The sequence below is a fragment of the Curcuma longa genome, chromosome 9 (assembly GCF_044706935.1).
Source record: "Curcuma longa cultivar G26 ecotype Majalengka, Jawa Barat chromosome 9, ITB_CL_G26_1.1, whole genome shotgun sequence".
In the NCBI taxonomy this organism is placed as follows: Eukaryota; Viridiplantae; Streptophyta; class Magnoliopsida; order Zingiberales; family Zingiberaceae; genus Curcuma; species Curcuma longa.
This window is the reverse complement of record NC_133869.1, coordinates 6,626,262-6,654,003: the sequence shown is the minus strand read 5'-3', so window position 1 is coordinate 6,654,003 and position 27,742 is coordinate 6,626,262. Positions and strand designations below refer to the sequence as shown.

The 27,742-nt window shown below is 38.4% G+C and overlaps 3 protein-coding genes across 4 annotated transcripts; all 3 read right to left on the bottom strand.

Annotated features, from left to right (window-relative positions):
• Nucleotides 1-679: 679 nt before the first annotated feature.
• On the bottom strand, nucleotides 680-6,177 carry LOC141835131 (uncharacterized). The gene is made up of 3 exons (XM_074722558.1): nucleotides 5,545-6,177; nucleotides 1,931-2,719; nucleotides 680-1,122 (listed from the first exon to the last, which is right to left on the bottom strand). Exons 1-3 carry the CDS (start codon nucleotides 6,157-6,159, stop codon nucleotides 1,099-1,101), a joined length of 1,428 nt encoding a protein of 475 aa, XP_074578659.1. The 5' UTR covers nucleotides 6,160-6,177; the 3' UTR covers nucleotides 680-1,098.
• Nucleotides 6,178-7,563: 1,386 nt separating this feature from the next.
• Nucleotides 7,564-11,709, bottom strand: LOC141834866 (sulfoquinovosyl transferase SQD2-like). 2 transcript variants are annotated; one of them, XM_074722248.1, is made up of 11 exons: nucleotides 11,277-11,709; nucleotides 10,595-10,661; nucleotides 10,283-10,353; nucleotides 9,792-9,909; nucleotides 9,632-9,705; nucleotides 9,359-9,414; nucleotides 9,178-9,261; nucleotides 9,024-9,111; nucleotides 8,842-8,919; nucleotides 8,524-8,580; nucleotides 7,564-8,415 (listed from the first exon to the last, which is right to left on the bottom strand). In XM_074722248.1, exons 1-11 carry the CDS (start codon nucleotides 11,591-11,593, stop codon nucleotides 7,923-7,925), a joined length of 1,503 nt encoding a protein of 500 aa, XP_074578349.1. In that variant the 5' UTR covers nucleotides 11,594-11,709; the 3' UTR covers nucleotides 7,564-7,922. The 2 variants fall into 2 exon arrangements, with proteins under 2 accessions (XP_074578349.1, XP_074578350.1); XM_074722249.1 differs by lacking the exon at nucleotides 10,595-10,661 and having other exon boundaries at nucleotides 11,277-11,375.
• A 1,714-nt stretch (nucleotides 11,710-13,423) lies between these two features.
• LOC141835361 (uncharacterized) lies at nucleotides 13,424-15,845 on the bottom strand. Its single transcript, XM_074722805.1, has 5 exons — nucleotides 15,220-15,845; nucleotides 14,819-15,154; nucleotides 14,397-14,721; nucleotides 14,085-14,201; nucleotides 13,424-13,988 (listed from the first exon to the last, which is right to left on the bottom strand). The coding sequence occupies exons 1-5, from the start codon at nucleotides 15,514-15,516 to the stop codon at nucleotides 13,837-13,839; spliced, it is 1,227 nt and encodes a 408-aa protein (XP_074578906.1). The 5' UTR covers nucleotides 15,517-15,845; the 3' UTR covers nucleotides 13,424-13,836.
• Nucleotides 15,846-27,742: the final 11,897 nt, after the last annotated feature.

Sequence of the window (27,742 nt, the reverse complement as noted above, 5' to 3'; positions counted from 1 at the left end):
GACCCAATATCCAACAATAAATATATAAATAAATAAGTGAGTAAATCAAGTTAGAAGCTACTGAAGTGTCTCCTAAGGGTGGGTGTGTGGTCCCAAAACTACCCAAAACTACTTATTCCCTCTCGTCTCCTCTAATAACGGAGCCTTCAACGGATCGATAAAGCTTTAGAGGCAGCAGAGTCACCACGTGATGAGGAGTGGGAGATCCGAGAAAATCAAGCAACAACGTGTAAAATAGTTCATTCATGAAAGATTTATCGCGAGGACGGGAAGAAGAGGCGCCATCCGTGAGCGAGCGAGAGTGAAGAGGCCAGTTGAAGCAACAATTGAGTTGTACGTGGTGGTTTTCAGAGTAGAATTTATGCATTTTAAATTTGAACTGTCAATGTTTAAGTAAATAATTAAACACTTTACTGCTACACAATTGCTTGAGAAATGATTATCACCTCCAGGACATAATTGAGTTGATTTAACGGAATAGAATTGTTGAAGTGGACAATAAATCAAATCTCAACGAAACCGAGATAGTGTTCTCTTCTATCGTAATCAACTACAACTTCTCGATTTAGCTCCTCACAAAGAGAATTAATTATCTCTTTAAATCTATAATGAAAAGATCTATATAATCAATATTGAGGTCTTGAAGTCTCAGGTATCGAACAACTTTTTTTACCTTAAATTGTAAGTTCACAACTGGGGAACCCAAATGTTACAAATACTGATGCATTCATGGTCTCGTAAGCAAGAGACAGAATGATGCATTCATGCTGATGAAGTACAGAACCCAAATGTTACAAATACTTGCAAACCTAACAATTATAAATTGCTTAATCTTACATGTAGAGAAAAATAAAAAAATAAAAAAAGAAGGGATTGAATATGCCTATTTCTGTTTCTTTTCATCAGTGGACCGTTGAGCTGAGAAACCTATCAAGAACTCCTAGATGTTCAAGCTCAGTTTGAGAATCATCTTTGACTGGTCATCTGAGCCCTCAGGCACTTCAGAGTTCTCTGATACAACGAAATCATCTCTTTGTAGGTTCAACCTGATTGGTATGCTTGGGAAAATGTCTATGTTACTATGTACGAAGGCAATCTTCATGGTTCTTCACCTTCTGCCACCTGAAGAAGAACATAAGAAGGAACCTTAGAACAAAAGAAACTTGTGAGATTTCTCATCATGTACTATTTGATCTCCAATATGAATATCGACATCTAGAGTCCAAGCATATGAGGTATCATAAGGTTTCATGTTTGTCTGTAAAGCATAAAAACATGACTTCAAGTGTTGATCAGTATCGATCAGCATGGTTGAAACGTACCAATGCCGACCGATACCAATACAATGCTACCACATGTAATTGCCACTAGTGGCAATAGAATCTTGACAGCAGTAACTGAAATACAGTTTGCCTTTACTTACATAATTCATAATAGTGTGAGATAAGAATTTTTCTTTCTATGATGCTTTGATTTTGTCTGTCAGTCACAAAGAGGAGAGATGAAATACTACTAATAATAACAACTGAACTAAAAATTTAATTTAATTGACTTTTTAATAGTTATATTCTTATATTTCAAGATTAAAAAAAGGTAAGTAGAAGGAACTCTAGGTTAAAACTCATTTAAATTGACATCAAAATGCTTCAGAGTATGCTGAAAGTTTGGCAGACCATGCTACAGAAACTGTATCATCTGGACCAGAGATCAAAACCCCAATATGGAGCAATAGTTTAAACTTTGGTTTATACTTCAGCTAAGTCAATGGAATGACAAAGGGACGTCAATCAAATATATCACAAGTTTAGAGATTCGAGTAGATTGCAATAAAATTGATTTAGACTTCAAGCTCCTATGCTACTCTACATTTACACTCATGAGTCTCCAAAATGCAGGAACAGTCTATGGAGGACAAAGAAAAGGACTTTACCCAATTGACATCCGCGCAATCTGAAGCATGAGTATTCAAGAACTTTGCCTTTTTCTTTACAGGAACTCTCTTCTTTTTGGGATCCTCAATTTCCTCATCATCATGATTCTCTTCATCTGAGTTGATGCACTCAGGCATCAATCTACTGTCGATGCTCATCTGTCGCAGGAGATAAACATTAAAGTAATAGTTTATCAAGTTTCGTCTGCTTTTGGAGCTAAAGTATGTTGGGATAGCTTGCCAAATGCTATTTCCTGACTCATTTTCTTGCCTCTTAAGAGCATCAAACCATGCTTGTTCCTCAACTGTCCATGACTCAGAAACTTCTTCACCCATGCAATCAAAACCCCAATCAAAGAAAGTTTGACCTAGCTCAACCTTCAGCTTAAGTCTGGCTTCACTCACATGAGATCTGATGCAGACTATAGATCCTGGGGAGGGGCAAGCACAAAAATTTGTTTCTCTATTTTGCATTTTTTCATCAAATTCTTTCCTGTCATTCCCTTGTGCTGGCCAAATTAGAAAACCCACCCACTTATTTGCATCAGGATCCTCCTTATAACTAGAAATACTCGTTTCACTAGGTGGGCACGTCCAATCAGGCACATCAGCTTGGAAATTTGATCCAAGTCCAATGCGCTTTCTGCGTGTGCGAAGATGCCGAATATTTTCGTTCTCATTTTGAGCAATCCTTTCAGACCTCCGTTTTGGCTGAATCAGTTTTTCAACAGAACCAAGCTTCCCTTTCTTCTGTAAACCTTCTGAGTGTCTCCGAACCTTTTGCCTTTTCTGAAAATAACATCATTCAGTCAGTGTGAGAGCACAAACAAAGCAAGAAATATTATAATAAAGGTGAGCATATTTTCTAGTCAGAGTTTCCTGAATTCATGGGCTAGGTTTGTTACAAACTTACAATGAGAAGAAGAATAAACCGAAAAGAACATGAAGATGAGACTAGTAAAAATGGAAAATGTTTGTGCGGGAATGTTCAGCGTAAATTGTGGCAATTGGAATTTCTGTTTAGGGTTTAGACAAGTGAGAAGGAATGAACAATTGTCAGTCCTAACTTTCAGTGGATATTATTAAGAAAACTTCAGGGAGTAGATTTCCTTTGCAAGTCAAAATGATAACCTACAAATGAAGACAAGAGGGAACACATCACATAAGATCCACCATATGTGGTGGTAACTGACAACCATACATATGATGCAAAAGCAAGATAGTGAGAAACTGAGGACATCTTTTCTGTGAAAGAGGTCCATGAAAATACATCTTTCTTCAAACTATACATTTACATCATTACATGTGTGCTCAAGCCTAGTCAGGTCCAAGACATCTGGACAAAACAATGTAAGAGTTTATCATGATCATTTTAAATGCAAAACTAATGAATACAATTCATGATAATACCATGCAAGGATAAACATCTCATAAATACATGGTAAATTGGTTAAGAGCATCACTAGAAAAATTAAAAGGAGTAACATAATCATTATGTTATGAAAAGATTCGATAACAGTATCCAACTTAAACAAGCAATGTTAATATCAACTAGTCCAAAGTTATTTGTGTTTGCTCTCCCTCCACAATAACCTCTCTCAATCCATAATAACTTCACTCAATTGAGAGTGAACAAGAGAAAGATGGGTGAAGCATTAATTCTAACTAATGATGACAAGGTTGAGTGAGCAATCTTTTATTTCACGGTGAATCTCATGGCATGACAAGGCTAATATTAGGGCGACAAAGGCTCTCTCCTTTTTGTGCAAGTTCTCTAAGAATCAAGTTGGGATGAAGGAAGGCTAAATTGGTCCAGTTTTTAAAGTCATCTCAATGTGACCAAGGTTTAGCGCAATTTAATCCATTTTGACTCTCAATTTAATCAAATTTTAATGGATTCCATCATTTCTCTAAAATAGTTTAACAAACCTCTAGCTAATTTCTTTGAATCCCTAAACTCCTCTTCAATTTCATGCCAATTTCTGAAAAAATATCAGATCAATTATTGTCAATATTGATCCAACTCAAGTGACCCATATCAGTATCAGTTTTGCCAACTATGATTAAAACACTTCCTATGATATCTTAGAACTACACAAAGATCTTCTTGCAACTTCTACGACAAGTCCTTGAAAATTCTGCTCATATGCCATAATGGAATTTCATAGTACCATTCAACATTATCAAAGTAGGAAAAGAATATTCAAATATACAAGTTCTAGTTAAGAATTTTGGAACTCAACAGACCATCAACAGATTATAGAAACATTGCAAACAATTACCAAACAGAACTAATACACATGAGACTGAAATAAACCAAATGAGTTGAATACTTTATGTTGGGACTCTAGGAACCCATAACCCAAATTCCATAGCGCTGTTGAGCAAGAAGCCACTTAGCCATTATGGAAATCTGTGTGTCATGGTATAGTGGGATCGTTATGTGTTTCTCAGCCATGTTAATGATCAATTAGGAGTTCATGAAAGAAAGCAATATTTAGTCTCCATTAATATTTGAATTTTGAATTTAATCTCAAGATTTAATTACTAAATTTCTTGGAAACTTTTAAGGTTGCAACCAATTAAAGATTTGTCACAAATTTTCATTTTTAACAAATATGTCACATATTTTTAACTTTGTAACCAATTTATCACATTCCCAACTTAACAAACTCAATAACATTATTGTGATGAATAATACATCACGTCAAATATTAATTAAATTGATAAAAATAATTTGTCCAATTAATTTAAAAATAAGTAAAATGCGATACAATTTGAAAAATCCTTAATTGATAAAAAATATAAAATTATAAACATATTTTGATCAAATAGCATATGTTGTATGAAAACAATTTTACAAAGAATTAGATAAAAATTTGAACATAATTTTTTTCCATGATAGTTTTTTACTTAGTAACAGAAAATAATAAGTTTAGCATGAAGTTGGAGACCAAAGTATTGCGCATCATAATTTTAGAAATTTATGATGCTAAAGACTAATATATAATACCAAATATATGCATAATCTATGACTTCAATCATTAGAAAAATTATCACTTAATAAATTCAAATATAAGAATTGAAATTAGAACTCTTTGAAACTCTTTTCTGATATAGAATTGAAATTCTTTACCAACAGGAACAGGTTCAGGTTCTAGACAGGATGCTAATAATTTTTTTTTTATCTATTATTCAACTGGAATCAGGAATTAGTGCCAAAAAACTTAGATGACGAGTAACTTAGTTGTGATTGACTACCCACTTTTTAAAACCTACAATCATTACAAGTAACTGACTTAATTGCATCAAAATTTGTTTAATCAGCCAATAATCATGTTAGCGAGTCGCTAATTCAGGTTTTGCAAGTTGTTCCTGTGGAATAGACGTGTAGAAAATATCCAAAACAGGATTTGTCTGTTGTAGGCTCTCTGTAATATATCTGAATGACCAGTAACAAAACGAAAGAGGAGAAAACATCTTTAAACAGTGGATCTAATAACTTAAAAACCTAAATTACGCCTCTATGCTGCACAAAACACTTCCTTTCAATCTTGTTCATCACAGAACGAATCAAATTAACAAAATTAAGAAGAAAGGCGGGTCTAGATTACCTCAGGAGGAAGAGGGAACTCCCTCGTCTTCGTCGCGTCATCCAGAGTCCGGAACAGCGTCTCCCGGGCTCTCAGAACCTGCGCGTCCACCAACTTTTCCTTCTCAACCACCCGCGTGCGATCACGGGGATCGATCGCGATGCCTCTCAGCCATGCCACCAAGCTCGCCAGCTCCGCCCTCGTCATCGTTCTGGACGCGGAAGGGTTCGCCTCCAAATCCCGCTTCTCCGCCACGCAGCTGACTCCCCTCTCTTCAGACACCCGAGCGACGTCGCACTGCATCCCGTCGTTGCCCTGAGATGACGAGCTCTGATCCGGTGCGTCGGGGACAGGCGGCTCAGGGGAAGGGGCGGGGAAGAACTGGTGGAACTGAGGCGTGGAGGGACGGCTGGAGAGGGGGGAGGCGGAGGGGATGCGATGGAAGAATAGGCCACCGGACACTTCCTTCTCCTTTTCCTTGTAGGGCTCCTCCTCCTCGCGGGCGGCGCAGCTGGAGATCAGTAGGGGGTCGAGGGCGACGCCGTCTTCGCAGAGGTACACGCCGTGCATCGAGCTCCCGCTGCGACAAGAGGACGGAGTGAGAGACGAGGGCAAGCGCGAGGGGGAGGGGAGCATGGTGACGGTGGAGAAAGAGAGGGAGAGGGAGAGAGGAGGAAGAAAGGAGGAAAATTAATTAATAAATGGGGTAAATAAATCTCTACCTCTTTCACTGCTGTTTGGCCATTTTCTTTCAATTTTGAATTCGTCACTTCCACTTTTTAATCCTTAATTAATTTAAATTGGAACATAAAAATTGAACTGAGAAAAACAAATAAATTAAAATTTTGAATTTTTCTTCGAATTATAATTTTCTTTTAAAACATAAAAAATATTTATTTACATGGGGAGATTCTTTAAACTTATTTATAAAAGTCTTATTGAGTAATAAATTTTTTTTTTATCAAATTCAACTAATATTATTATCCTTATAATATTAGATAAATATTTATCTAATATTTTTTATGTTTTTTACATTAAAACAATGTGGCTCGACAGAAAACAAAAATGAAATAGAGAAGAATGAAAAAACAAGTAAGTATTTATGATAAACAACTAGTTGTTTGTTGAGTTGTTTACTTAAGTGGAACTTAATAGGAAGATCATCAGTTATTTAGTTATGCTTTTATTTATTCTCCATTTTTTTTATTTGTCCTATTTTAAAATGTTATTCGACAAGTGCAACGCAGAAAGACATGAAATATTTAAGAAAAGCACATACTTACAAAAACTCACATTCTTTATTTATATAAGAAAAGCACATATTTATTATTTTAAATTTCAGAATAATAAATAACATATCTGTTTGTTTGTCTTGATATCCGGCAAGATTCAATTTCATTATAAGAATCCTGATGATATCCGGCAGAACTTATCCGTAGAGAGCTTCAATCCTTTGTTGACTCAATCCTTCGTTAGTCAACAGGATGGAGAAGTTAAAGAATCTTATGGTTATCTTGCATGGAAAACACAAAGCAGATTGTTTCATGTCCATTGTCTGAATATAAAGCACCTGCTTCATCAACTACATTTATCATTATAATTCAAATATTTAATTCTTATTCTACTCCTGATTAATTCGATCTTACAAAATTTTTTTTATTAATTATAAAAATAAATAAAAAATATAAATGAATCCTAACGAACAATCCAACATCATAAATTTTTCAAACTTTACAAATCTAACATGTCTTGAGTGAAATTTGAATATTCATTGTCTAGAAAATTAATCTCACCTCTTACTATAATACCGGAGGCTATATTTATCATTCATTTTTTAGTAATCAACTTTTTGAATGGGTTAATCTTTAAAATGATCAATTCAATCCATAAAAGTTTCTCATTGGTCATCAAAATAAATTTAAAAGTACTAATTGCACATTGTTCCATAATCAACTTTTTAGAATTATCTTCCAATTGAAAAAAATTAATCCGTTCCAAAATTATCTTCCGACTAAAAAAAAATTAATCTATAATGCATCATAATTAAAAATTAAATCATAAATATTTAATTAATTACAAAAGTACTTGCCATTGCACTCGTGGATGGATACATTTGTCATTCATGTATCTATGTCTGTCGATGATCTCCTCTGCTTGAGGTGTCTTTTTGTTTACTTCAGGCAAACCTCCCTGAGGTTTCACTTGGCAACGCAAGACCTTGTTTATTCCCCAAGACAGTAGAGGGATGAACTTGACGACATGATACTCGCAATATTGCAATTTTGGTTGTGTTAAAAGTTTATTTAAATATAGATGAGGATATAATAAGAGATCGAGTCAACCTTAGAGACTAAGATACTTGTATCCACCGGGTACGTAGCAGCATTTTCTTTTCAGTATCAGACATAATTGATCTGTTGTGACCTGAGCTTCTTCATCAGCCACTGAAACGGCCGGAGCAGCTGTGCTCTCTTCTTCCTCCAGAACCAGATTGCTGCATTATACTGCTCGTTGCGGATCTTCCGTGTTGATGCTCTCCAATCATACTTCTCCATCTCCTCTCGAGCGGCCTTGCCCATTGCTACTCTGAACTCTTCGCAAGACAAGAGGTGCTCGATCTTGTTTACACAGTCATCAATGTCCCCGGGAGTGAAGAGGAAGCTGGTCTTGCCTTCTTGCTCCTTCGGTATGATGTCAGGGATGCCTCCGGCACGGGCTGCAACCACAGGAACTCCAGACGACATGGCCTCCAATACGACAAGGCCAAGTGTTTCAGATTCTGAAGGCATCACAAAGACATCCCCACTGGCATATGCTTGAGAAAGCTCTTCCCCGTGTAGCATCCCTGTGAATACAGCAGGCATACCGGCAAACATCTTCTCCAACTCAGGCCTGCAAAGAGACCATGTCAATGAACAAGGGTATGTTATCGTCACAAGTGAGCAAACCAGTGATAAATGTATTATTATCATAGGGATAAGGAATGGGAGAATAGCATACCGATACGGTCCATCTCCTATGTAAGCAATTCTTGCTCCCGGCAGCCTATCCATAACCCTGTTCGATGCGTTTATGTAAATATTAGAGAAAGTTTTCGAGCTCTTCACATTTACTTGCTTGTCTGTATTCAGAAAGCAACATATGTTGTGCTTTTGTATATGAAAATTTTATGGAAATCAATTTTCATTCCTCCTACATTATGATTTTCCATTCCTGCTACATAAAGGACAAGAAGGAACTAAGATAGGTATCCCTTTGCATAGGCAAGCAATATCAAATTAGTATTCATTGGAAACTGAAGAGTAAAATAGAACTAACCTTTTCAAAAAGTCCAAGCTCTTTTCAACTCCTAATCGTCCAACATGAATCAACAAGGGCTTTTCTGGTTCACCATTACTGGCAAAAGAGAGTTTTTAGACAAATAACTAATTCATATGGCACAATTATTCTTGCACATTCAATTGCTCATGCCTATTGGCAGTGGTGTGGCGATGAGATACCTTAATTTCATGCGCATTTGATGGCTACGGAATCGAGGGTGGAAGCTTTCTGAATCGACGCCCTTGTTCCAAAGGCGTATCTTGTTAGCTATTGAGAAAGAAAGCCATCAGCAACAGATCAGACTAATACCACGGAACAGATTACTCTGCTAACCTGCTGTTACATGAGCAGCTAAAAGATCTTTGCTAATAGCAGCTGAAGGCACCAACGTAAGATCAGCAGCTCTGTGAAGGAATCCTTCAAAATAGAAATCAGAGAGTAAAGCACCAAACTAAAATTGTTGGAGGAGTTTTTGGAAGAATTATAGGATAGAGGGAAAGGAAAATTTTCTCACTGATAATCAACCACATTGGCTTCACCAACCAACTGAATGTATATCTAGGAATGTATCTGCAGCACAAAGATTGAAAACATTTAGCAAGTTTCAAACAAGGAATTGGCATGGCCTCACACTTCGGAACAAAAAACCTAAAGGATGTGGATGATCACTGAAGTTGGAAATTATTAGTTCATTTCTTAGCAAAAGTCCTTTGAGAAAAGGATCATTTTTTTTTACTTTATAATTTTGATATCCATGTCACAATATAAATGCAGAAAGCCAACTCACATTGGAACATGAGTGTGGTATGACATCACTATAGGAACGCAAAGCATTTTCGCAATTGCCAGAGCACCAAATACCTGTTGAAAAGAATGGTATTAGTTTAATCTTTATTCTAAAAGGATAATTTTCACAAAAATGAAAGCTACTCCCAAGTTAAGATTACCATGACTCCTGGAGAAGATGCGTGAATAATGTCAGGCTTGAATTTCGCAACTTCTTTGATTATTCTTGGGCTAAGTGCTAAAGAAAGTGGGACTTTTTGATACCAAGGGCATGGGAAACTGGAAAAGAAAGTAAATATCAGATCAAAAAATAAATGGAAAAGGAGAGTTGCAAGTGTGGAGGTGAAGATGACTCAGAGAAGTAAACAAATAGTATTTGATTGAATCTAGGTGTGTGGAATGAGAACTTCCATCAAAACCTTATATGATTTGTAGAAGTTTTGTTTGAGGAAAATTTGCATACTGCCATACTTCCATCAGAATGAGAATGCTTTAGGCCAAATGATAAGTTCATTCTGAACTTGCTATAGTTAAGATGCAAAGTATCTTGAGCTTGATAATGTTGTCAATAACAGAGAAACTAAATGACTAATGAGAGACTGTTTATTTAAGTGTTTAGTACATAAACCAGGAGATTGCTCATTTTGTGTACCTCCATGAACCAATAATCTTTGCACCATAGAACTCTTGAGGAACTCCTTCATGTGTGGTCACCACCATGACCTACATGAAACAACACATTTATTCAATGACCCTTTATGTAAAACAAGCTTGTCCCAACAATTAGAGGTATGTTCATGCTATCTGAGAAGTACTAAGTGCAACAAGACCCAAATTCTATCATCTTTTGAGATGCTAATCTGATACCACTTCTTTGCTATTCTTCCAGTGATTAAGATTTACCATACAGTTCGTGTTCCTAATTTGCTTTTAGATGATGTTGTTGAATGCTATAAGTGTGTACCTCGTCCCCCATTTCACGCAGATATTTGATGAAATTCTGGAAACGATTTTTGTATCCAGAAATGTACCTGGCAATCAGGGTAGTGAAAGATAAGATCGTTGATGGCACCTAAAGGAAATCAGATTTGTTAGATTTGGACACATTTACTGACAGCAAGCACCAAACCAGTATTGGATAATTCTCCTAGTAGACATAAAAGTAGAGGGTTTTTTGCATTGAGTACCCACATTAACATGGATAGCTCAACTGAAGATTAATTGCACTATGATACCTTGTTGTAGTGAAATAAACTTGTTGTTTTCCTAAATGTCTTAATTTCTCCTTGTTATCTGACTCGAATTTTTAATTCCTCTACTGGCACTTACAAGAGCACATCCATCCAAAGAATTGACCATGGAATAGTAAATATAGCATACAGCGTCTAAACCAGAGCTTCCAGGAAGCAAAGCACCTATGAACTAAGCTGCTTCTAATTCTAGGGTTTCTGTTGAATCAATCATGACAAGTCTGAAAGGAAGTCTCAAACCCAACAAAAAGGGATACGTCGCAGAGCAATTATCAAACTCGATTAGCTTCAAGATGGCATCTTTATGCAACAAAAATGAGAATAACACCGCAAAATTTCTTTACGAGTGAAAGAAAAAATAGCTAAAGGCTGAGCAAGGAAGGAAAAGGAACCTACGCGAAAGGGGAAGGCTCCACAAAGAGAGCAATCCGGCGTGGCTTAAAGATAGCCTCCTCATCCTGCACTAACGGAGGCACCTCCTCCTCCTCCACCTCCACCTCCTTTACTTCTTCCACCCTCATCTCTTTCCGCTTCCCTGCATAGCCCTCAACTCTCCGCGCTCCCTGCCGCAACATCAGACGCAGCTCCACCGGAAAGGAAGACGACGACAGGGAAGTCGATGGAGAGGGCAGGCAACGGAACCGTGCCGACGGCGCGGAGGGCGATAACAAAGGGAGACGATTCGTGCATAGTAGCGAATCGGTGGGAACCATATTGGCGATTCCTACGGTTCCACTTCCCGAAACCCAAACAAGATAGGGAACGGAGAGGAGTTCGAAGAGCTCGCGCCGCTCCTCCTCCTCCTGAGTATATTCTCGGTTGGGATTCTTGGAAGAGAGCATATGCGCCCATCTCCAACTGCGAATGCCGTTTTGGTGGCCGCCGCCATGTCAACCTCATCGTCCAGTTTTCTCTTACACGTCGATCTTCGCCTGCCTGTCATAGATCGCCACCTGTCACCAGAAAATCCAGTTTAAGTAATTTTTATGATAATAGTCTTAAAATTATCGAACCAATCATATATTATTTCAAATAATAACACATTTACTAATTATCAAAAAAACCAATTTATAATTTAAATTTTAATAAAATTGCAACTCTAAATTACAATCTTCCAGGATTTTTATAAATCGGCGGCGGCAAAAGAATGTTTATTTATTTATTTTTATTTGTTTTAATAATTCAGTATTCAACTCTTATTTATATTTATTTGGGGATCTATTAAGGATTTAAATTTTTAGTTTAGGTATTAATTTAGCAATAAAAAATATTACATTGAAGTTTTATTATACTAATCAAGAATCTAATTATGTTCATATCCTTTGTATAAACATAATCACAGTTATTTCATCCTCGAATAGTTTTAATATTAATTTTTCTTCCACCTAATTAATTTGCGATGATCAACTTAAAAAAAAATTAACCCATGAGCGACTAGACCAATTCGTGGTCCGGCCCGGCCCGTGGTCAAGCAATTGGCCCGTCAAAAAATCTATCATCTGGCAGGGTAAGGACGAGGACGGCGCGGGATGGTCGCTCGACGGATTGAGAAATTTCTAATTAAGTCCAATAATTTTGAATTTTGAATAAGAAAATTTATTCCCAATCACCGAGTTAATCGAGTCAGCTAGGGGCAATTCGTATGAACTTGCAATCCGCACGAACTGATTTATTTAAATTTATTTCTAAATAAATTAATAAAATTTTAATCAATCTATTTAAATTATTTAATAAAAAAATAATATCCAAGACGGATGTGCAGCTTTTTAGATTACGTGCAATTCACTCAACTCGCAAATCTAATTATCACTATAATAAAATAAATAAAAACTACTCATTTTACTTGAATTCTGACTAACTTGCCGAAACCGGGGGCCCACTTACAATCCTCGCCTACTAATTTTGATCGCGCCAAATACTTCTGAATAAAAAATAAATTATTATTTATGTTTTAAATTCATATTGATATTTCTTTATAGTTGTTTAGACAAGGACACTATATTGTTACGATTTATTTGATACAAAGTCAAATCTATTTTAACTACAATTAACCCTCTCAAAGAACAACGTATTCAAAGTAGAACCAGTTGAAAACAACGTTACGCTACCCACCTTCATATTTCAGTTGTCGTCATCGTAATGAAAAATACGTATAAAAAATTCCGTTACGGTAAACTGAAAAAACATCAGCTCGCGTCTCATCCTCAAACGCGTGTGACGGTTTTTTAGGCACAGGGGACAGCGCAGCTGCTAGTTCTTTATAAAGTAAAGCGGAGATTGAGCGAGCCAACTCACGCAGTGCTAATGAAAAAGGAAAGCTCGAGAGAGGACAAAACATTAAAGACCTCCCAAGTACGGATCACCCACTACTGACCACACTCCTGCCTTCGCTTAGCTAGCAAGCAACGCCTTTCTCACAAAACAAAACAAAAGATTTCAAAAGGCATTAATACACCTCGTAAACCGATACATAATCGATCGTCTCTCTCCCACGCTCCGACCGCGCGACGGAAGAACTGGAAAGGGATCCACAAATTTCGAACTTGAGCAAAACCATAAAATATTTCATTTATATACAAAACGGATTACAAAACAAATGATACTTGGACGTTCTTATTTCAAGCCCATGTTCTTGTGCTCTGCGCCTGAACTGCATTGATTGGGCTGCAGAGACACAATTAAGATGGTACCATGGCAGAAAGGAAGAATCTTTGCTTGGAGATGTTCTTATTTAGACGCATTTTTTTTTCTACCGTAATTCTTCGCCACGACCATGGGTTTATTGCACACCACCGTACCCTGCTGGATCTGCAACCACCGGCGCCGTCAAAAATACAATATCAATAATCCTAACTAAGGAAGGATACTTTGGCGTTTGCTTCTACTGAAGTTAGCTAATCGCTAAAGCAACCACTACTGCGCTGAGGTGAGTATGATGTTAGTGGGGCAGACGGGGTCAGTAGGTCCACTCCTGGGGGAGGCCCGTCTCGTGAGCGACTGCTGCTGGTGCTGCTGGAAATGCTGGCCCGGTCGGCGGCAGCGTGCTGAGCTTGGGGTGGGGCTTCTTTTGATGGGACGGCACGACGCTGCTTCGCCCAATGAGAGCATCTCCGGGAAGGAAAAAAAAATGAACTTGCGGTTTAGGCAAACAAAAAAAACAAAACGAAAACAGCTCGAATTGAGGAGAGGAAATGGAGGAATCACCATGGCTGAGAACAAAGCCACCGGGGAATCGAGGTTGAGCTGCGAATTCGTCGAGGTTCAGATTCAACGCCTGTACCACCCTGTCGGGCACCAAAACGGTGGAGCAGCCTGTGCGGACTAGAAACAACGATGGGAAAAGGTTGAAAGAATGGAAGAATCTCGAAGGCTTTACACGCAAAGGACAAGGAATAGTTTGAGAGCTTATTGGCCAGCAAATTGAATCATACGAGAAAATACAAAAAAAGGAATACAGATCGAGGACGATACCAGATCCATGGGAAGGATTCTGGCACTCGATGGAAGGCGGTGTACCTGACTTTTTCTTCTTCGGTTCGAATTTGTTTCCGGTGGGGCGTGGAAGAAAGACCCCGGTGCCGGCGGACTCCTTTCGGGCTGCTGCGGTGTGGAGGAAGACGGCACGCATGCCGGACCCAGTAAAGGCCGGTGGTTGTTGCTGTTGAGCTGGTGATTTTCCTAAGGGCGGCCACGCCGAGTCGGGGAGATCCAAGGGGCGGCAGTAGAGATTTTCGCCGTACCGTCCGCCACTACTGGTAGATTTGACTTTGGTCTGCTTCGCCCAAACCGCCGCCGCCGACAACTGCTGCTTTATCTCTTGTTGCCTCTTCAAGTGGTAAAACTACAGAAAGAGGAATGAACATGATTCAGAAATGCGAAGAACAAATTGGTTTGTGTCCGTTCCGGAGATCTTTGAAACTGACAGGGATAATACTCACATGAGCTGTTTGTATCTCTTGTTGGCTGAGAACAGGATTTGGAGCAAAAAATTCGGTACCAACTTTCGTCGGAGCAGTGGCAATCGGTGAAGTCATATGCGCACGGAGAATCCCACGTTCATACAAGGTCCCCTGACGGCCGAGTTCGTCGAGACGCAGACGCATCACCTGCCCCGCTGCCTCGTGGAGCAGATCACGAGGGTTTTCTGCCTTTTCCCTCTCTTCCAGCGGAGACAACGTTGGCGGCGACGACACCAGCGAAGGTCCATTCGGGCTCCCTTTGTTGGAGGAAGCCGACCACACACAAAGCGTGGACTGAGGTGAGCCGGCCATGGCCTGCACGCAGACCTTTCAAAATCCAGTCGAATGATCCACAAACAAAACAGTAACGTAATCTTTACCTCCGAGTTCTCCGCCGCTCCAGTGGCCACCTCGGCCTCCTCGTCGTCGTCCTGCAGAAAGTAATGAGCCATCTGCTTGGTGAGCCCGGCCATGTAATCCTCCTCCTCGTCGGTTACGGACTCCACCGGTGAGTCCAGATTCGCGGCGAAGCCGAACGGTAACTCACTAGGGAACCCAGCCGCTGAGAAACTCGCCGCCTTCCCATCGCTGGCGCTCTTAACGAGAAAGGGCTCGTCGTCCCCGCCGAGAATCTCGGCGGGAAGCCAAAACTCCGCATCCTCCAACTCCTTCGCCATGGTAGATCTCTCTCGGAGCGACGGCTAAAAAAGCACGAAGCGCGAGGGACCGATGGCTGAGCAGGCCAGGAGCCGCGGGGCTTGCGGGCAGCAAAAGGAATGATGGCGATGCTGCTCCGCCGCTCGCTCACCACTGCTCCCAACAGTCAAACCCTGCCTCGGGTCCTCAGAAAAAGGGTAAGAGAGAGATAGAGAGAACGCGATAAAAAATGGGGCAACGTGAAGGTGGGAGTCCGTTTTATTTGCCTACCGCTGCTCTCTCTCTCTCTCTCTCTCTCTCTCTCTCGGGAGGATGGAAAGTGGAGGCGAAGGAAGACAGGAGACTACCCGTTACACCGCAGCACTACATACCGCTATTGCAATAAATAGAATTTTTTAATAATAATAATAATAATAATAGGTAGGTGAAGTTTAGTCGTGTGCCTATACCCCTACAGTATCGCCAATACATCAGAATAATAAACATTTATACCTAATTATATTCATTTTTATGACGCTGTATGTGTACAGGTCCCCATGAATGAAACTATCTAACTATATTGTTCTATTTTCTTATCGACAAAAAAAAAATCGGCAAGCGGATTAATGTTGAAGATAAGTGCGTGGCCTAATTTCGTCGTTCCTCGACCGACGGATTCCGGAATCTCCACGAAGACGTGGTTGGTCGCGGAGATTCCTTCTCGATATTATCTGGGTTTTTTTAATTTTATCAAAGGAAAACTCATTTTTCCATCCAACCTCGTCCGTCTGTGAGCTAACGGCGGCGATAAGACAAACTGACGGCGTGACGTCGCTTTCGGCCTAAAGGGTGGAGGCCCCACGTAGGCTTCCCTCTCTCCCTAGTCGCTCCTCACCCGCATGTCACGCGCCATGCCCAGGCCATGCCGGTTTGGACCCGAGCCTGGGGCCCTACTCTCCGTGCCTGATGTGAGCCATGGTTTTTAAGAATAACTAATTAATATTCCAATGATTAAATATTTTAAAAAATCGAGCAGAGCGAGAGCGACGTTTCCCCTGACCGTGACCAATCAGAGCCGGAGCACACGGATCGGTGAGATGGACGGTCGGGATGCGACGGCGGAGCGGCGCCCCTGTGCCCCACCCAACCACACCACCGCCCGCGTCGGCAGGCGTACAGTTCACATGGCGCCGTGGCCCACGGCGAGCTGCCGACTTACCGGACGCCAGCTCATCCACACCCGCATCGGCCGAAACCCGTGATCGCTGTCGGGTCAGGTTCAGGTTCGTTGAACGGATCCGGCCGCAGCTATTGTTTGGCCAAACTTGTACGGGAAATTATAATTGAAACTGGATGTTGATAGATTTGTATCGAGCTAGATACGTGGATTAAAAAATAAAATAAATTGTTGATCGATTTGTCGGATTGGATGAGTGGATTAGTTTGAACTTAATTTTGTCTTTTTTTGTTTTAGATTTTTCTTCAAGTCAACTGTTCCAATAAATCTTTTTAACAAATAAAAATTAATGGAAAGAGGATAAATTGAACATTGTTTGAGAAATTAAGGCAAGTAAATTTTGTATTATTCATCTTATTTAATAAAATAATCAAATTAAGTCTAAAATAAATATTATTTGTTATTGTGAGTTACCGGTGAGTTTACTTCCAAATTGACTAATCTCTAAGATCTAAAGGAGAAGAGGCGGGTCTAATCCCTGCAAGATCCGAAGAGGGTTAAAATGGAGATCTAGATGAAATTAAACTCAACCACTCTGACTCTAGTAAGATTTCTGAAAGAGAAGAAGAACAATAGATAAAAGGGAAATGTTAGGAGATAAAATGTACGCATACCTCTGCCTATAAGAGTGGTTTGCTTTTATACATTCTCCCTGGGTGAAAGATGATATCCATGTGCTCCATGTCCTGACAAATGGGGTGTTCTATATAGATAAAGGGTGGCCTATCATCATACTCTAACGGTACGTTTGATTCGAATTATCATGTATAACCATGGTTATGAGTATAAAATATAACTTAATATTGTTTGGTTCAACTTATTTATTTAGATAGAATAAAACATAATCAGTTTAATATTAAGAATGATAATAAATTAATAATATATAAAATAAATAAATAAAATTTATTTATATTTTTTAAAATTTAAAATAAATTTATATATTAATAAATAATTCATTAAAAGAATTATTTTAATAAAAATAATTCATTAAATTAATAAATATAATTTATTAAATTTATAAAATTAAAATTAAATTTTATTAAATTAATTAACTCAGTTTAAATTAGGTTTCACTGTACATTCCAATTAACTCAATTTTAAAATCGGAGGGTAATTATGGGAAAAAATTATTAGCCTCCAGAATTGCAGAAACCCTTAGGTTGTCAAGATAATCATATTCTAAATTTATAACCCATTTGCTAACGTTTTACTGATGTGGCTACGATGCTGCATTACTTGAGAATTATTGATAACCTAAACCAAACAAAGTTATTATTGATAACCTTGAACAGATAACCAAGGTTAACAACACTAACCCCCCAACCAAACGTCCCCTAAGGGTTATGTTATCCCACATCTCATTGACCTTGTCATCCCTTGTTTGCTATGAGGGATGTCACGTCACCATGCTCTGTAGGTCCTATCATCCTATTCTATTGATCATGTTGTCCCACGTTTACCATGAGAAATATCACATCACAATGCTCTGTAGGTCCTGTCATCCCATTCTATTGATCATGATGTCCCACGTTTAGGTAGAAACTGGGGTCTCATCACTTTACTTTTCTCACGTCCAATGGTTGAGTTGAGCTAAAGGGCTCAGGCATGGTTGAGTTGAATGGCTGAGTAGGTCAGCAGAGCTGAGCAAAACTAAAGAGCTACGGAGGTCGACGATGCTAAACAGAGCTGAGGAGTAGTGGAGGTCAATAGTGTCGAATAGAGTTGCAGAGTTGAGGAGGTTGGCAGAGTTAAGCAGAGCTGAGGAGATGCAAAGGTCGACAGTGTCGAACAGAGCTAAGGAGCTATGGAGGCTAGCAGTGTCGAGTAGAGTTGCGGAGCTGAGGAGGTAAGTAGAGTTGAGTAGAATTGGGGCTTGAGGAAGTCGCCCTTTATTGGGAAGATCATCGAGAGAGGTAGCCTCTGTTGGGAAGACTCCTTAGAAGGGGTAGATCTTTGTTGGAAAGATTCCTCGAAAGGTAAATCTTTGTTGGAAAGACTCATTTGTGTGTGTGGTGTGTTAAATTATATAAAAAAATCGTTAAAATAAAAAAAATCGGTCTACATTTATTAAATCATAAAAGTTCCTCTAACTATCCCTTCAAACAACAAACATAATCATATTATTAAAATATTTTGTTAATTACTCGCATAATCATCAATATACACATTAATATCATTAATTACCGGCAATTATTTTCATCACTGCGCATTTATAGAGACTTGGATGTACGTATTAATGACTAATTTATTTACTAATTAATGATTTGCATATGTTCTAATTAATAACTACTCATTTATTATGCAGTTATATATTTTAAATATATCAATGAACATCCAGCTTATTTAAGCAGAGTTTGAAGTTTAAATAGAACATGCTTTTGCATAATTTAAAACACCATACATATATTTTCTTACAGTAAAAAGAGTTTTTCCTATAAATATAGACTACAAAATTATTTTATAAAATAATTTATAAAAAATTAATTTTTTTTATAATCCAGATATGAGGACCTTACTTGATTAATCTTAAAAGTAAATAATCACACTTATTGAGAAAATTTGAAACACAGCTTATATCCATTTAGAAAATGGACTTTCAAAAGCTCTTCTTTTATTATTATAAAGCATATAATTTAAAATTTATATTAAAAAAAACTCTTATCCAATATTATTGTAATAATATTAATAAAAATTATTCTAATTAGAGAGAATCAACCACTATGTTGTAATGTATTGATAAAAATAAATTTAATATTATTTAACAAGTTTTAATTTAATTAAATTGACTAAATTGAAATAATTTTAATCAATATTTAATTAATTTTGATCCATATTAAAATTATCTTGACTATAATTATTTAATAATTTTGATTATATTAGAGCAGATTTAGCTAAAACTCATATGATACTGATGAAAATAAAAGTATTTTTAAAAAGTGTTTCCTTCAATGATAACAAAAAAAAACGTGCTCTTCTCTTTTTTTTTTTGTCTTTATTTCTTTTTTAAATAAAATTGGATTATAAAGGTGTGTTTTTGGTAATATCTATTTATAATTAATAAATTGTAAAAAGGTGGGACTGTTTCTTCTAGTACATCATCTTAAAACACGTGGATAATGAAAGCGCACATCTCAGAACATGTGATAAATGGATGTGCATATTTAAGAGAACAAACACATTTACAACCTTTTAAAAGGTCGCCCATGCCCGCAGGCATAGGTATGCACACATAAAAATCTTACTTTTCCTTAGACAACTTTCATTTCTAAAAAAATTCTAACTTGATCGTCGGAGTGGTCTATTGGGAACTATCTCCGATGTCATTTTAACATTCCTATTGAGTGTTTTAAAGGTCTTTCTATCCTCCTCGGTGATGATCTCTGAAGAGTATGCACATCAATTCATTCACTAACTGATGACTTGACTGCCCATAGTATTTGATCAGAACAAATTGACGTTGTCGATGGAAACTTTGAGATAAGATGTTGCGATGGTTAATACTAAAATAACTACTGACAACCATGACTCCATCGGAGAGAAAAACCACGATGAAGTAGTGGCCATGACACAAGAAAAGGTTAATCAATTTGTTTTCAAGGCGGTGCAGGAACTGCTACAACGACACCCACTCCTGTAACTGCCCCTAACGAGAGCCTCTCCTCCCTCAGTAGGCATACCCTCTCTTCCGGGTAAGGTGCTGTTGTTAGTCATGGGGGCCTTGCCGATTATAAGCTCACTCAACGAGGGGATAATCCTCCCGGACGAAGATTCAAATGAGTCACGAACGGAGGAGATGCCTCCTTGTGATCGCAATAAAGGTGCTTGCCTCCAATGAAGAAGGCGCTCGAGGACTACCCTTCTTTGGAAAAATCCTCGAACAAGAGTTGCCTCATCATTTTCGACGGACACAGCTGGGAAATATATAGGGTCATTGGATCTAGAAGATTATCTGTGCCGCTTTGAAAATGCTTCCCTACTACATCAATACACAAACAATGTCAAGTGTCAAATCTTCCTGACTATCTTATCAGACTCGGCCTAACAGTGATTCAGTTGGCTCTCAGCTTCATCTATTAACTCCTTTGACGACTTCAAGGTCGCTTTCTTGCACTAATTCGCTAGCAGTAAGACGTATCACAATACACCTCTTAACTTGTTCACCAGTGTGGACGGTGGCTAGGGTGAGGTGGGCAGCAACAATGAGGAGGAGATAGAAATCCGAACGCTTAGGGTTTCTAATTTCGTTGTGTTAAAACTCTTCCATAGAAATATATTTATAGATTTCTAACGGGTTTGGTTCATGAACTAAAAACTCATATTTGTTAACCAAAAACTCAAACCAATAGTCTTAAATTTGGTTCAAAACTAAATCATATTAGTTCAAAATCAAACCACCTTTTAGTTAAAACTAAACTAATTTGATTTATAATTAAACCAAAGAGGGTCCACTTTATCTTCAAAAGATGTGGTCTATCCACACTTCCGTTTCGATAAAATATCTTCTATATTTGCGCTTCATCTGGTTCAACTAGACTCAATCTCTCTCGATTTGAGAATTCAATTTTCAAACTCATTTTATATCTCTTGGATAATCTCATAGTTGGTGTAACCTTATAGGTTTCCGATTTATGTTGATTTTTCATAATTAACTATTAATTATGGATTGATTATGAGTGACACCTAGTAGTACATCATGATTGTCAGTTAATCAAAAAATCATAATTGATTTCAAAACCACTTCTAAACCCTTCAACAACCACAGTTTTTTGTGTGTCTATTCTTTTCACTCATCTTATATTCGCTTGGTTCAGGACATGGTCTGTGTGTCAGCCCCCACTAAGCTGACTATGTCACACCTAGCTCAACTAATAGTTCCTTGTCCTGTGGATTCAAATTACTCAAACATCTGTCCAAGAGGACCATTCTTTTGATGTGTTTATGCTTTGGTCAAAGATTTATGAGTAACAATCCTGACAAATGATCATAGGGTATATGTTTTTTAATAAAAAGAGTGGTGAATCTTTTGTGAGCTACTTAATCACCTTCGGGTATTTTGACTTATACCCCGTCATCCCAAGTTCTAAGGCGATTGTCTTAGGACACTTCTCAAATATAACCGTACTCACCTCAGGAGGTCGTCGATACCCTCCGCTAGAGGCCAGAATGACTTACGTTGTTTGGAGGATCTGACCTAACTCAGACTCAAGGTTGATTTAGCTGGACTTGGAGATGGTGGATGCTTGAGCATCTAATCCTTCTTCTGATGTCGGACCTTGGCTTTGACCTCAGTCTTGTGCTCAAACACCTTGGCAGACTCCAACTTGATGACGGGGGTCTATGTCTCAGCAACGACATCAACAAGAGCCGACACTATTACGCCAAGGACCTCGGATTCGCTATAGCTACAGAGGAATCGACCACCAAAGAAGGGCAAGGTGACAACATTTCTGAGGTTCACATGCCTTCTATCAATGTCTCAAGTCCCATTTTAGGGTCTTGTTAATCGAGGCATTTAGTATGACTCGATATGCAAGAAGAAGAAAAGTTATTCAGTGTTAAGGGAAACCTAAAACAAACAACGCCTTACTCAGTCAGTCTTCCAACACGATTGCATTCAGGCTTAGTCTAGTTTGGGAGAGTGATGCTTCATTCTCCACCATCATATTAACATTAAACTTCAGGCTTGCCAAGATTTCGATCACCTCTAAATATGCCTGCTCCAATTTGTATTGTCTAAGCGATGCCTGAGTCGGTAGATTGTCTCGCCAAGCAATCAGTCAGGTGTACGGTTGGGGTGGTTCGATAAAAATAAAGTGACCTTTCCATCTCTTATGCGAGGTTGAGTACTTATTGAAGAAGTTACACCCCGACCTGACAGTAAAGTAAAGGACCTTAGGCTCTCCTCGCTTGGGGTAAAAGAGATAATGGAAGATCATAGGATTAAGTGGAACTTGGTACAATCAAAGAATAATGACTGCACCATAAATCAAATGATATGAATTCTAGGCAAGTTATAACAATGAGATCTGAAAACAAGTGGCGAGGTCTTGAAAAACTAAGGCTATCCACTAGTTGACCACGGAAGCAGGTGACATAACCTGGTGGCAGCTCATGTGGCTGGTGCTCTGGTGTCGGGATCCTAATCTTGTGATCAAAGGGATGTCGAACTGTATTCGTAGATATGAGTTTTCCTTTTTGTATATATAGACCGTTAGGTCTCATACCAAGGGACCGATGGTTCGTCGGCAACCATGAGCTCAGAAAGAAGGACAAAGAGAGAGTAGAAATAGAAGAAGAGAAAGAACGATGAACTTACAATGTCACCAGAAGCCGAAGGAAGATGAAGACATTAGAGTAAGCAACAACAATTAAAGTGGCGTTGCTTTTTGATGACCAAATATACGTTGGTGGTTGCACAATAGGGTTGCCGCATTGGTCTGCAGAGTCGTTTGATGGTGAGAAAAGAATGGCAAGATCTTGTCACAACCATCAAATCATACAACTGAACCGTTGTGATCATGGCACAATCTACCCTCATTAAAGTGCAATAGTGGCAAACTGTGAGACGATGCCTTGATCTTCATGAAGGTTCAAATACACCCATCGGATGTAGAGACCGGATAAGTGACAACACAACACCATTGTTGGATATAGGGTCGCATCAGCAGCGACATCATCACATTCCTTCATTATTAATGCGACAAGGTCTTGTAGCTTGAGACGAATACCGCATGTCGGCCATCAATGCGACAGGACGACACTCTAATTAATCATAAGTTTGATTTGTGATATTGCATATCACATTCACTAAATGTGACGCCTTATCTCCTCGATGACAAAGACCCAACTAGTCCCAACAAAACATCGACACTTCAGTTCAACACTCTGAACAACAAGCTTGGTTGGTCGACGACAACTAAATATAGTCCAATCAGTCGGACTACATCTCCTTCAACTAAATTTATCGAAGAGACTTGTGATGTGACAGAGACTTGCAGCCCCCACATGTCCCATGTGATCAAGAGTCATGTTGAGTTGTAAGTCAAAGTCAAAGTGAGTCAAACATGACCCGAATAGAATCAGACTCAGCCTAGGAGAAACTCGGGTGAAGTCGAACTTGCTCGGTGCACTCATTCCAAGGAGTTGAGTTTGACCGGGAGTAAGTTAGCTAGATTTTCTCTTCAACTAGGTCTTAGGTGCAAATGCCCTCCTTGACTTGGCCCCAGCTACCCACTTCATCTCTGACTTGGCTTCAGCTGCAAACTTCATCTTCGACTAACCCTAAGTCATCGACTTTATCCCTGACTCAGACTTAGCTGCCAACTTCACCTCCTACTTGGCCTTAGTCGTCGGCTTCACCTCCGACTTGGCCTTAGTCGCCGACTTCACCTCCGACCTAGCTTCAGTCATCGACTTTGTCTACCCTCAAGGTCATTCAGCATCGACCTCACCTCTTCATTCGTCCTCGGCTCAGGCTCACATCCTATGTGGCTCGCTGGAGATGCGCAGGTGTAGGGATAAGGAAGCGACATGATTGCTTCGTTCATGGAACCGTTTTCCCAGAAGAAGTGGAGAACGTTAGCACACATCCCGGAACATGTGGGTAACAGAAATGCACATCTCAGAACACGTAATAAACAGATGAGCACATTCTAGAGAACATGCACATTTACAACTCTTTAAAAGGTTGTCCGCTCCCGGGGGCGCATGTATGCGCATACAAAAACCCTACTTTTTCTTAGGCAATTTTTTCTTCCTAAAGAAAATCCTAACTTGACCGTCAAAATAGTCTGTCAGAAACCACCTCAACACCATTCTAACCTTCCTGTATAGTACTTTTAAGGTCTTTTCTATCCTTCTCGATGATGATCTCCGATAAACATGCATATCAGTACGTTCGTTGATCAATAATTTAATCGTCCAAGATATTTATCAAAATAATAATAATAATAATAATAATAATATTTTTTACTTTGACATATTGATTTATCTCTTCAGTAACAAATTAATTTATCTCCATTTAATAAAAGTGAGAATTATGCGATATGAGCCCTCGGGACATAGTTGAGTTGACTACGACGAAACAGAATTATTGAAGTGGACAAGGATCGAATCTCGGTGAAGCCGAGGCAATGTCTTCCTCCGTCATGATTAACTATAGCTTTCCGATTTACCTCCTCATAGGTAGTCGAGGGACTGACTGTGTGGAATTACTGGAGTGATAGATTTCATCTTTTTGCTGAAAAGAATTACGCAACATGATATGCCATTTATTCGAAATGGTAAATAATGGCCAAATAATAAAGCGACGCCTTTTCTTTGTGGAAAATGTAAATAATGTCCTAGTTCTTTTCAGCAAATTGGAAATAATAGAATACTCTTACGTTTATATATTTTTTTATCATTAAAATAATTATTATATGTTGCCACGATACCAAACAAATTGGAAGCAATATATAAAAATTAAATTTGGTAAATGACTCGATCATGGCAACGTCTCCCATTTGATGTGAATGGCTCGTGATTATCGATCGTACAGAATGAATCGCAGTCAAAATTCAACGTATGGAATTGTTTGGTTAGAGAAACTAATCATTTTTGTCATTTTGAAATATTATATTATATATTTTTTAAAAAATTATTTTTGAAAGATTCTCGAACCAATTATTTGGAGATTCTTGCAAGAATCCAGCTCTCCGACATGACATCAGAACATGGCGAGAAAGAACATTCAACCGTCGGTTGGCGAACCAAACAACCGGTTGGTGCGCGAAAAGGATTGCGCTTGGTATTCGTTCAAACATTTCTGTTGCTATTAATTAAGACATTCAACTCACTCAACCTTTATGCTCTTGTTCCCATCTAAATATTGCAACTGTATCGGATGATTTTGTCATTAAGGTCATTATTTTGTTCGAATTCTATACATGAAGTTCTTTTTTTTCCTCTAAGAGAATCATTTTATTGTACTAGATCCACCTAAATGCATTAAAAATCCATTTTTTTAAAAAATTTATGTATATTTAGAGATCTATTCCCTTATATATGTAACTAAGTATTTCATCATGGGAGAAAAAAAATCATTGTCCAGGCTTTAGTTGTGACTTGTGGCCCTCACCCTCACTAACTCATCCTGACCTCGCAACCACTCTCTAACTTCACTCGCAGATGCATCTGTCTTGGAGATGCCAATACATTTCAAGCCTAAGACGATTCGAAAGTGAGAGCTCCAAAAATCTGAAACTCTTTTCTCCTATCGTGGTATATCGACAAAAGTTCATCACAAACAAGCACACTTAAATTGATTTCTTTAATACCAAACATGTTCACCAGCTGGATTAAAGGAGAACCGACAAAGATAAGATAAATATAATTAGGGGCTGTGAGTGAAATGTATTCTTCACTACAATACAAAAAGGCTATACAACTAACCAGCCGCCGTTGCGCTCCAAGCCAAAACCAATTGCATTAAAGTAACAAGAGAGGTTTGGTGACTGGGACAGAATCTAGCTAGCAACATTGCAAATTTACAAGGTGGAAAAAAGAATAATAATCACTGCCTCATCAAAAGGATATCTGCAACCTGGAACGTGGAATTATTCTTCCGTCTCACACAATCAACTTCTTGGAACATGGTTGAAGATAAAGATGTTTCAGTGAATCTGCAAATCTAAAATAAGATGACAAGAAGGTTTCATATGCATGTATATTTGAAAAAGTTAGCTCATACATGGCACTGCTGCAGAATCAGAAGATATGCAGAAGAAATTAAAACTTAAAAGAGCTCAAGGAATTGATAAAACAATTTATGAGAAGCATCCATCTGCAGGAGAGTAAAACCAGGAGTTAAATATATCGTGACTGTTCCTGGGGTTAGTTTCAAAAGTATAATCCCTGGTTGGGTTTCTAATGAATGCTTTAACAAAACTATGCACGTTAGCAAAGTAGTTTCTGTACCCTATTGTGAGACCAAACATTAGGAGACCACTTGGCACTTAGCAAGCTTTATATGTAAACAAAGTAGACATTCTGCCTTCGTTTCAGAAAAGGAACTAATCGGAGTTAATGCAAAAATCCATAAGTGGGAATCCATGCAATTTAACAGTTTTGTATGTACTAAAAATGTTCTCCATGCTTATGCTTTTGGGCACAATTTCCTTTCACTGACCGACTCAAGAAACCTACTTTGTTCACAGAGCAAAATGGTAGGACAAGGACATTGATCCAATGGTGCATTCCTCTGCAAACTGGATCGTCTAATTGGGACCAAATTTACTAAAGCCTGTAAGTTAGAAATCCCCTAATTGATTTGACAAAGAACTGAAGCCAAAACAGATGATTGTAACATTGAACATTTAAGGCTCAAAATCTGTGGCAAGGGAAAATCTATTGAAAAGGAGCTCATACACTGGAGAGTATACTTAATGATAGTTAACAAAGAAAAGTTCATTTAAATAGTTCGAATATGTATGCCATCAAAAGACCTAAAGCCAAATCCATCTCAATGATACATACTAAGGGTAAGACGGCGCAAAAAATAAAGGTTTATGTCCGGTTACGAAAGAGAGGAGTTTGCAGTCTGGAAGTGGAATGAAGTAATAATGAGCAACCCAGTAGGTTGTGTTTAGGGTGTCAAACAGGCTATTTACATGTTTATCACGTATTAAGGACATTCCCTGAGCAGCCTTGCCTTGAACATCCTCACTGGGATAAAATCTAGAGGTGAAGGATCAACACGAGTTCCATGCTTCCCTTGATATATAATTCAGACAAACTTAAATTCAACAAAAGTTGAAGAATTTTCCGCAACTCTTATTCGGAGCATAAGTGAAAACCAAACTTCATTGGTTGCTCAAGCTGATGGCTGTAAGTAACCACTTTAGCAAAATGCCAAGAAAGAAGTAACACCAACAAGTTTTGTTGAACACTGCAAACAGCAGGAATGATTAGAAGAGCAAAAGAGCAATTTGAGAAACTAAGTTTTAAAAAATAGAATCATGTTATAAAATTGCTATTATGTTCTCATTAAG

What these genes read in the sequence shown, in the direction of transcription:
- LOC141835131 (XM_074722558.1), bottom strand. Translation starts at nt 6,159, where the DNA reads ATGCTCCCCTCCCCCTCGCGCTTGCCCTCGTCTCTCACTCCGTCCTCT. An exon ending in AGTTCCCTCTTCCTCCTGAG is followed by an intron (nt 2,720 to 5,544) that starts GTAATCTAGACC and finishes TGTTATTTTCAG; the next exon opens with AAAAGGCAAAAGGTTCGGAG. An exon ending in ATTGCGCGGATGTCAATTGG is followed by an intron (nt 1,123 to 1,930) that starts GTAAAGTCCTTT and finishes GTTCTTCTTCAG; the next exon opens with GTGGCAGAAGGTGAAGAACC.
- LOC141834866 (XM_074722248.1), bottom strand. Translation starts at nt 11,593, where the DNA reads ATGGTTCCCACCGATTCGCTACTATGCACGAATCGTCTCCCTTTGTTA. An exon ending in CATCTTCTCCAGGAGTCATG is followed by an intron (nt 9,706 to 9,791) that starts GTAATCTTAACT and finishes TCTTTTCAACAG; the next exon opens with GTATTTGGTGCTCTGGCAAT. An exon ending in CAAATGCGCATGAAATTAAG is followed by an intron (nt 8,920 to 9,023) that starts GTATCTCATCGC and finishes CTCTTTTGCCAG; the next exon opens with TAATGGTGAACCAGAAAAGC.
- LOC141835361 (XM_074722805.1), bottom strand. Translation starts at nt 15,516, where the DNA reads ATGGCGAAGGAGTTGGAGGATGCGGAGTTTTGGCTTCCCGCCGAGATT. An exon ending in GAGCGGCGGAGAACTCGGAG is followed by an intron (nt 15,155 to 15,219) that starts GTAAAGATTACG and finishes GTCTGCGTGCAG; the next exon opens with GCCATGGCCGGCTCACCTCA. An exon ending in AAGAGATACAAACAGCTCAT is followed by an intron (nt 14,722 to 14,818) that starts GTGAGTATTATC and finishes CTCTTTCTGTAG; the next exon opens with TTTTACCACTTGAAGAGGCA.